Here is an 8,796-nt window from a genome sequence, read left to right as displayed (position 1 = left end):
AACTACTTTGGCCTTGACCAATCTTTTCTTTTGGGGTTTTTGTCATAGTGAAGGTTGTAAGACATTTGTCACGAAGAGATTTAAAAAGAGAACTATGGTTGGATATTTCACCCAAAATATATGGAAAAAACTTATTGATGTCAAGTTGGAGTATTAAATAAAACAAGAAGGCTAGTTCGAGAGTTTCAGTTATTTATTGGCTACCAAAACTAAGTGTCAAAAAATGAGGGCAACTACTGGAATTTCCCTTTATAAAAAGATCAATCAAACTTGTTAATCTGAATAATTCTACCTCAAAATTGGTTACAATTTGATCAATAATAAAGTAATGCCAATCACAAAAAAAGTAAACACAGAATCATTTAATGTAAACAAATTGACATTAGAATTAAAATTAAAAACAAAGGAGGTAGGATTGTACTAAACATGAAAAAAACATTTAACCAAAAAAAAAATTATACTAAATACATGGTTACTTTGTAATCCAAAGTTAATAAAACTAAAATTCAAATAATCCTACTTGAAAAGCATAAATTCAAAATCTGTTCAGAGTTCTCTTAAGACTCCATAATAAAATATTAAGACCTCCTTTTTATAGGAAATAAGTAAAATGCTCCTTATTTCTTTTCCCTCCTTCATTTATAGCTCATTCCATTACGCCGTAAGATCCACAAAACGCAAAACTAGCAGACATATGCAAGTGCATAAATAATTGGTGCAAATACAGATATAGATTAGTATAAAGTGAATAAAGAATCAGTAATAGTAAAATTAAATGAAAGTAAAAATAGAAAAATTTAAAGTAAAAGTAGATGAATTAAAAATAAAAGTATATAAAATTAAAAAAAATAAAACAGAAATTCAGCAGTACCCACTGTCATTTGGTTGGACTTGGTTCATCCTAAGATCCTGATTAGTAGAAAGTAAATAAAGAATCAGTAAAAGTAAATGAATTAAAAGTAAAATAAATTAGAATAAAGAAAAAAATTAAGCAATACCCACTGTCATTTGTTTGGACAGTTACGGCTATCGTGGTTTACCCCTGACTGGCCACAAGCTTTGCATGTACGTCCCTTCTTTGCAGTGGTATTTACTTCAACTGCTTTCTCTTTCGCACTCTTTAGCCTCTTGAAACTTCTTCCAGATCCCTTGGTAAGACAAACATTAGGAGGGAGAACATCAACCTCCCCATACTTTGAGCCAACAAGTAGCTCAAGTATATCAGCATCAGAAGCAGTTTGATCTTTCCTAGTTGCCTCGCCTTCACCACACTTCTTTTTCTTCAATTCCTCCTCAAACACACTTAATTTCTCAACCAATTCAAACAAATGATCTTCTGTGTCCTCTTCCAAACTCACACAAGAAAACATTTTAGACCAACAATCAGAGAGAAGTTGTTTTTTTCTATCACTCCTTGAAGAATCTTCCACAAATGATCAACCTTCGAAATTAGACATTGGTTGCTTAAGGGCATCTTTTGACCAACGACGCAACAAATATTTAGATGGAATTTCACATAAGAACTTGCCCTTCATTATAAACAAGATATGTCTACACAATATCCCTTCACTCTCAAACTTTCTACAACTGCATGTACTATCATTAGAACTCGTGTCAAAAATAACAACATAATTCTTGCGCCTCTCATTATCATAAACAACAGAAAACTCTTCACCATCACCATAACATGAATTGCAACTCTCTATACCACATGCAAAACATGCTGCCTCACACTCTTGTTGAAATTCATAAAAAAGTGCGTGTGTATAAAACAACGATGCATGCTTTTCTAATTGTAAAGGATTAACAAGTGAAGGAAGATTTTTGGATTTCTTAACCAACTCATCTTGTTCATATCTCTGGGCATCAAGCGCGCTATCATAACGTAGAGCAAACTCAACTAAAGTGACATGTGGATTTGTAAAATGACAAAAGAAATTGTTTTCACCTTCAGATTGAGAAGTAACTCGCAACAAGGCACTCATAAAAAGATCTCTAAAGTAAGCTGGGATCCATTTATGTTTGATCTTAAACATATAACTAAGCCAATCATGATTTTTTAAACTAAATTATTTCATCACAGCTTCCCTGCCGGATACAAACTCAGTTGGATCCAAACAAGAATCCCATACCACTGCATTTAACTTCTTCAAAAAATCAGTTTCTCTGCAAAGAACAGGGCCAACTTTATCAGGCACCTTACGCATTATATGCCACATACATAAACGCGGTTTAGTCGTTTTAAACACTTTCTCTATAGCAATTGACATGGCAGGATCTTGATCCGTGAGCAAACAATAAGGTTCACAATTACCCATGCACTTCAAAAATGTCTCAAACAACCAAACAAAAGAGTCAGTATCTTCTTTGGACAACAAAGCTGAACCAAAAGTGACACACTTTTTGTGGTGATCAACCCGAGTGAAAGGAGAAAAAACTAAACAATATTTGTTTGTATCATATGTACTATCAAAAGTAACAACATCCCCAAATAATGCATAATTTTTCCTACAGATTGAATCAGCCCAAAAAGCACGAGTAGGATGTTTATGCTTGTCAACACAATAATCAAAGTAAAAACCCCTATTAGAAGCCTGTATTTTCCTCTCAAAATTTTCCTTGAACATAAACGCATCTTTATCGCCTATATAAACTTTCAAATCACGATAAAAGTTTTTAAAATCAGTTTTTGTACTACGAACATTGTTATAACTTCCACAATGTTCTTTACTCATCCTATAGGACTTAACATGCCCTATATTCACTTTGGCATTATTAAAAATATATTGCTTTTGCACCTGAGTCAACTGCCTGGACTCTTTAGTAAAGGGTATAGAGCTCGGGGTTAAAAAAGGATGAGAATGGCCCTCATGAAAATAATAAATCACATATTTACCACCAGAACTATACCGTAACCGAATACAAGCAAAGCAACCAGAACGGGTCACACTTCTTTTCCGCGTTTGACTACACTCAGCATCCTGATTTCTAGGCTTGGGTTGAAAATAACCTTGCTTAGTACAAAGCAAATATTTGAGAAGTATCACTTCAACAATTTCTTTTCCAACAGTTTGTTTTCCCTTTTTATCAGTCCCATTGCGCACTTGAAAACCACAGTGAGAAGCATAAACTTTATAAAAAAGTTCAGCCTCTTTTAAAGAATCAAAAATCATACCCACACTAGGTTTAAGATGATGCAAACAGCCTGCAATGTACTCCTTGGATCCTTTAGGGGAGTAACACACCCTAGGTGAGTTGATGAGGCTTGAAGTATCATCATTACTAGTTGACTCAGTAACAACACTACTAGTTGAATGATTAATCTCTGTAACTGAATTTAACAAGAAGTAGGTAATGCTCCATCACCCTCGTTCATATTCTGAAATAAACAGAACACAGAGTAAGACAAAATTACCAAAAGGAAAGAAATTATCAACAAAAGTAAACACAACATCGAGTAAAAGTAAACACAACATCGAGTAAAAGTAAATAAAAAATAATGAAAAGTAAACACAGCATCTACGAAAAGTAAACAAAAAAGAAGAAAAAGTAAACACAACATAAAAATACGAATAAGAACTAAAACCCTAATTTCAATTGTTCGAAAATAAAAATTGAAGAGTGGATTACCTGGGCAATGGAAAAAACCAAAAACAAATCCAAGAATGTGAATTTGGAAAAAGAAAGTATGAGAAAGAAGGAGAAGGAGATTGGCAGAGAGAGAGGTTGAGAGAATTCGCAGGAGAGGGGGGAGGAAGAGAGAGAAAGAAAATCTGAAAAGTGAGGAGAATGGGGAGGTCATTCAACGCGGCTAAATTACGATATTACCCTTACTTATTTCTGTTTTTCTGGTAGATTTACAGCCCTTAGATTCGTTCGATCGACGGCTGAGATTGGTTCTTGTGAGGGGGTCGAAAAAGCACGAGGCTAATGCGTGACCTCGTCCCTCGTGGGTGTGACGTTTCTTTTTGTCAAATCAAGTGTAATTGGATTTCCTGTGAGTTTACACCCAATTGACTAGTAATATAGGAGTCGCCATTCAGTTTTTAACGACAATGAGAAAAACTGACAAAACCCGGTTATCGTGACATAAAGGGAGTGCAATTATGTTTGACCACGACGGCCATAGGTTCCCTTGTGATCCGTGGTGTGGGGATCTCTCAACATACACCCGCAAGGTAGAGATTGAGGGTTCGGGGGACTGTAACTACCGAGAGGAGTACTCGCTCTTCGATAACTCCAGAGGCAGGATATCCTTACTAGCTCAGCATAAATAATTGAAGGGGCATGCGTTAACTATTAAACTAATCTGAGTTGATTTTAACAATATGCAACACATAATACTAGATCGATCGCGATTATCTGATTTAGATTGTTTTAAGGGACCTAGCATGATAGTTCAATTTCCCAAAATATTATCTTTATTAGGCGTGATAGAACAATCAGATTTAATAGTTTAACAATTTATAAAAGGGCGAGGAAAGCAATTAAATCATGCGGAGGGACACATTACGACGCACCATTGAGAGGTGCGTCACGGTTCTCAGAAAACTAACCACTTTGGTTTTGCTATTTCTCCTTTTATTTAACGAATCTCAAGTTTCCGGGCTTAATTCTTTAGCTACAAGGGACAGGATACGTTCTGTTCGATTTTTGGATCGATTGCGACAGAACGCGTGATCAATTTCGCAGCGTGAGGCTTAGGCTTAGGGGTTGGAGTCAATACTCAGAATATGAATTGTGTGTGTTGTGTTCACGTCGAATTTGGGGCTGTATTTATAGGGAAGAGTTCGTGGAAAGATAGAATTGTAGAGCTCTAATCCAAGAAGAATTAGGAGAGAACACGTACCCAGGTATTTTCAGCGCCCAGGGCTGGGCGTTAAAGATTTCGGCGCCCAGCTCTGGGCGTTGAAAATGGGATCCAGGCAATTTCAGCGCACAGGGCTAGGCGTTGAAAATGATGTTTGGGCCGAGTTCTTTGTCAGATTTGGACTCTTAGAATCCGGAGTGTTTGAGACTTATCCGAGTCTTTTAGTGCGTATTAACTTTATGACGGAATGCGTCTGGGCCCGTTACGAACTCTGGGTTCGTTAGGATTTTAATTAATACGTAACTCTTATTTTCGAATTATACTAAGAACAGGATTCCTCTTGCAAATTCTATCTCTTTTAGGATTTATGTTGGAGTGCAACACCTAATTCTGACAGGTTTCTATCTTTTATGACTTCCCACTTTTAACAACTACCTATTATGGCAGTTACTATTTTTAGCAGGTTTCTATAAATAGCAGGTTCGGGTGAAATGAAAAGGGTGATCGAGATTCGTTATTTTATAGGAGATGCGTTGCCAAGTGGAGATTTATGATCTCATCATCGAACCTTCCCTTTCGGGAATGGGGACAAAAGTAGGTGTCTACAGTTAGCCCCCACTTTGACTGAGTCTCGGGATGAGACGATGGTCAAAGTACTGGACGGAGTGCGTCACACAAGCCATAGTGTAGGTGACTTGTTTTGCGAGGGTCTCACGAGCCCCCGAGTGATAACATTTGACTTAAGGGTCTTCACTTGAAGTGTCGACATATCCCTCACGTGTCATTGGGATTTGTCAACGGATAGTATAGAAACTCCCTCACTTTTTCTTTGGAAGTATCTAAAGATGTGTAGAAACTCCCTCACTTTGTCATTGGAAGTATCTACAAATGTTTTCGAAATCAAAGCTATAAAGTGTAATTGGGCCTGGCCAAGCCCAATGACGAGGTAAAATATTTTCAAAGATTCTCATTTTCAGGGTTAGCTAAACGAGAAAACCCCCTTGTTTTTATGGGACGTAAAACGAAGGAAAATCCAGCACATCGTTCTTTTTTGGAAAAAACGGAAAACCAATTCTTTAATTTTTGAAAAAGGGAAAACTACTGACATCGCTTTTTTTTTTTGGAAAAAACGGAAAACCAATCCTTTAATTTTGAAAAAAGGGAAAACCACTCACATTGCTTTTTTTTGGAAAAACGGAAAACCAGAAAAAGTTATGGCTGAGCGACTAAGGACCTGCGCGGTTAGTGGTGCAGACCCCGCCGGCTAAAGATGGCGAGCCTGTCCGCTAAGGGTGGACGCCCCGTCCGAAAGAAGTCGACGAATCTGTTTTGAAGTTTGTTTGCTTTTTTTTTAAAATAAGGACCTACGCGGTTTGTGACGTAGGCCCCACTGGCTAAAGATGGCGAGCCTATTATGAATTTGAAGATTTTGTTTTTCGAAAACTGAGGACCTGCGCGGTTAGTGACGCAGACCCCGCCCGCTGAAGGTGGGCGAGCCTGTTTTTTTTTTGAAGAATTTATTTTCTTTCGAGGGATGCTCGGATTTAGTTGCAACCTGAATGTGGGTTGACAACGTGTTTAGACGGACCATTGTCTTGTGGTCATCATCTTTCATAGTTTTGAGCTAGTCTTTATGGCTCAATTTTGCCACTACTTGGGTCCTTGATTAGGGGAATATGTATAAGTATCAACGGCGACCTTTGTCTTGAGGTCGTAATCCGGTTTTATCTTTTGAGGTTATCCAAACACGGGACTTCGTACAGCGTAGTCTGGGAATATTGTTTTAACTTTGCATACTCTCTTTTGAAATATATATTTTCTTTTGAGCGCCCAAGCATTCGTGCTTGATGGTCATTTCTTGTCAAAGAGATTCCTTAGGGATACGCATTTTGTGATGTCCTTGACCGTGTTTGGGATTGTGCTCGTAAGTGCGAGCGATCTTTGTAGTGGTGTGCTACTTTTAACAAAGCCGTGAGGTGCGACTTTCGGTAAAGAAATCGACAATTTTCCAGTCGAATGGATACGGCAGGGCCCTATAGAAGTCAGAGCCTTTTTTGGGTCAGGGCTCATTTCCGGCGCCCATGCCTGGGCGTCAAAGATTTCGGCGCCCAGCGCTGGGCGCTGAAAATGATTTCTGGCGAGGTTTCTTGATGACACAATTGGCCTCTTGTTCGTTCGTTTTCTTTTTTCTTTTCGTCTAGAGATTCTTTTTGAACGAACCTTTCATTTGAGATCACCGTTGATTGGTGAATAATTATTTCTCGAGAAACCGTAGCCTAATAGTGGACCAACGGTGTTTATTATTTCCTTATTCGTTCGCCATTTCTTAGCTTAGAACGATTATGGGATTAATCTTCAACGCCCAAAGTCAGGCGTGGGATTTAGCGTCGGAGTTGATTATTGGGCAGATCTGCCTCTTTTCTGCTCGCTTATTTCACTTGGAGATTCTACGTATTCTCTTCTGTTTTGTTTTTCTTTATTTTTGGAACGTAGAATTTTATTAGAGATCACAATGAGCTGAGTGATCGTGATGATTTCTCGAGAAGCCGTAGCCGATTGGTGGACTACGGTGTTTATCGCTTTGGGGCGCTTAATTAAAGGAATTGTCGCTCTTAAGGCGTGCAGTTATTGCAATAGTTGGGCGAGTCTATATGGCCCGAGGAACATACCTTGAGGCGTATATTTTTGATCGCTCGTATATATTTTTTCTTTTGAACGCGTTCGTGAATGTTCGATACTTAGAATGATGATATGTATGTACGAACGAGCGTTCATAGAATGGCCGTTGTGTGCGGTCCATTAATCAGTTTGCTTGAATCATTTTTTTTGAGCAACGACTGATTTTGAATAGTTTGCTTAGAAGCTTGATAGGGTTCAGGCCCATTCATGAAGTGGGCTAAAGTATCGTGCCCTTTCGATTGTTCAAACATTTGCTTCGAGATTTTTTTTATTTTGCTATGGTCGTTTCGTAGCTTGGAGCCTCCAAGTATGCATGTTGGAATGCTTCCTTTTGGCGTACGATTTTTGTAGGTTTTTTCGAGAAAGGTGCCTTGGGGTTCCGCTCGTGTAGGCGCGAGCTATCCCTTCCGTGGTAGGTAATGTTTTGCTACCTTTAATCCTTAATGTAGCAATCATGTGGCTTGTATTTTGAATTTGGGCGATAAGTAGTCTTTGCCTCTTTTACACATGCTCTTGATCGTGTCCGCATTAGTGGAATATGCCTTACTTTTTTTTTTATACTTGTACCGTGGGACGGTTGAACTTATGGTGCGACGTAGGCTTGTGTGGCCTAACGGCGTGTCTTAGAACATTCCTCCAGGTGTTGGGATATCATTATTATTTTTTTCTTTGGAGTACTTCATCACGCCTCGTTCAGGTGCTCGAACAAGTGTATCACCTTCTGCGTGGGTGTGCACGGCTCATTACTTCGTTCGATGCGAGGATTCATAGATGTTTCTTTCTTTTTATTTTCTTATCCTTGATTTTTCTTTCGCTTTTGCTTTGGAACGACGTAGACTGTGTAACGGGCGCTTGTAGGGCGAGCGTTATGTGCAGTAGTTTGATCAGAGTTTTGGTGACTCGCGATTTTCAGTTACCCTTGTTAGTGGGGTGACTTTATATATTCTAAGTAGCGCCTTAGAATTTGGGAAGGGTTGTAGCCATCTAAGGTTCGTTTTACACGATCAAACCTTAGGATTGTGCCCCTATGACGTGTGTATAGCATTAGCGTCGAGAATTTGCGATAAAATCGTCATTTCGAGCATTTTTAGAGTGTTTTTCTCAAGCCCCCAATTGTAGCTACGGGATTGGCTTGGTGCTATAATGCTTGGCATACGTTTTTATGCGTTCATGGTGACATGGATCATGAATAGTTTTAACCAGACTCGTTTAGTGCGAGGCACGTTCGAGTAGTGATTTGCTACTTCTCTTGTAAATGTCGTATTGTGCGACATTGCCATGGTCAAGGTAGTCACATGTTGAAGTGT

General features: G+C 38.6%; 3 protein-coding genes across 3 annotated transcripts in view; all 3 read right to left on the bottom strand.

Annotated features, from left to right (window-relative positions):
* Nucleotides 1-861: 861 nt before the first annotated feature.
* On the bottom strand, nt 862-1,985 carry LOC110788481 (protein FAR1-RELATED SEQUENCE 9-like). The gene is made up of 3 exons (XM_056839443.1): nt 1,442-1,985; nt 1,041-1,345; nt 862-909 (listed from the first exon to the last, which is right to left on the bottom strand). The coding sequence occupies exons 1-3, from the start codon at nt 1,983-1,985 to the stop codon at nt 862-864; spliced, it is 897 nt and encodes a 298-aa protein (XP_056695421.1).
* An 84-nt stretch (nt 1,986-2,069) lies between these two features.
* On the bottom strand, nt 2,070-3,173 carry LOC110788482 (protein FAR1-RELATED SEQUENCE 5-like). Its single transcript, XM_021993124.2, has one exon. It carries the CDS (start codon nt 3,171-3,173, stop codon nt 2,070-2,072), a length of 1,104 nt encoding a protein of 367 aa, XP_021848816.2.
* The window catches only part of LOC110788485 (uncharacterized), a 45,055-nt gene continuing 38,738 nt past the window's right edge, over nt 2,480-8,796 (bottom strand). The window contains exon 4 of the mRNA XM_056839442.1: nt 2,480-3,379. Within this exon, the coding sequence (XP_056695420.1) occupies nt 3,373-3,379 (7 nt within the window). The 3' untranslated portion in view covers nt 2,480-3,372. The remainder of the gene's footprint in view (nt 3,380-8,796) is intronic.

The sequence above is a fragment of the Spinacia oleracea genome, chromosome 3, assembly GCF_020520425.1.
Source record: "Spinacia oleracea cultivar Varoflay chromosome 3, BTI_SOV_V1, whole genome shotgun sequence".
Lineage (NCBI taxonomy): Eukaryota > Viridiplantae > Streptophyta > Magnoliopsida > Caryophyllales > Amaranthaceae > Spinacia > Spinacia oleracea.
This window is presented reverse-complemented; position numbering and strand designations above follow the sequence as displayed.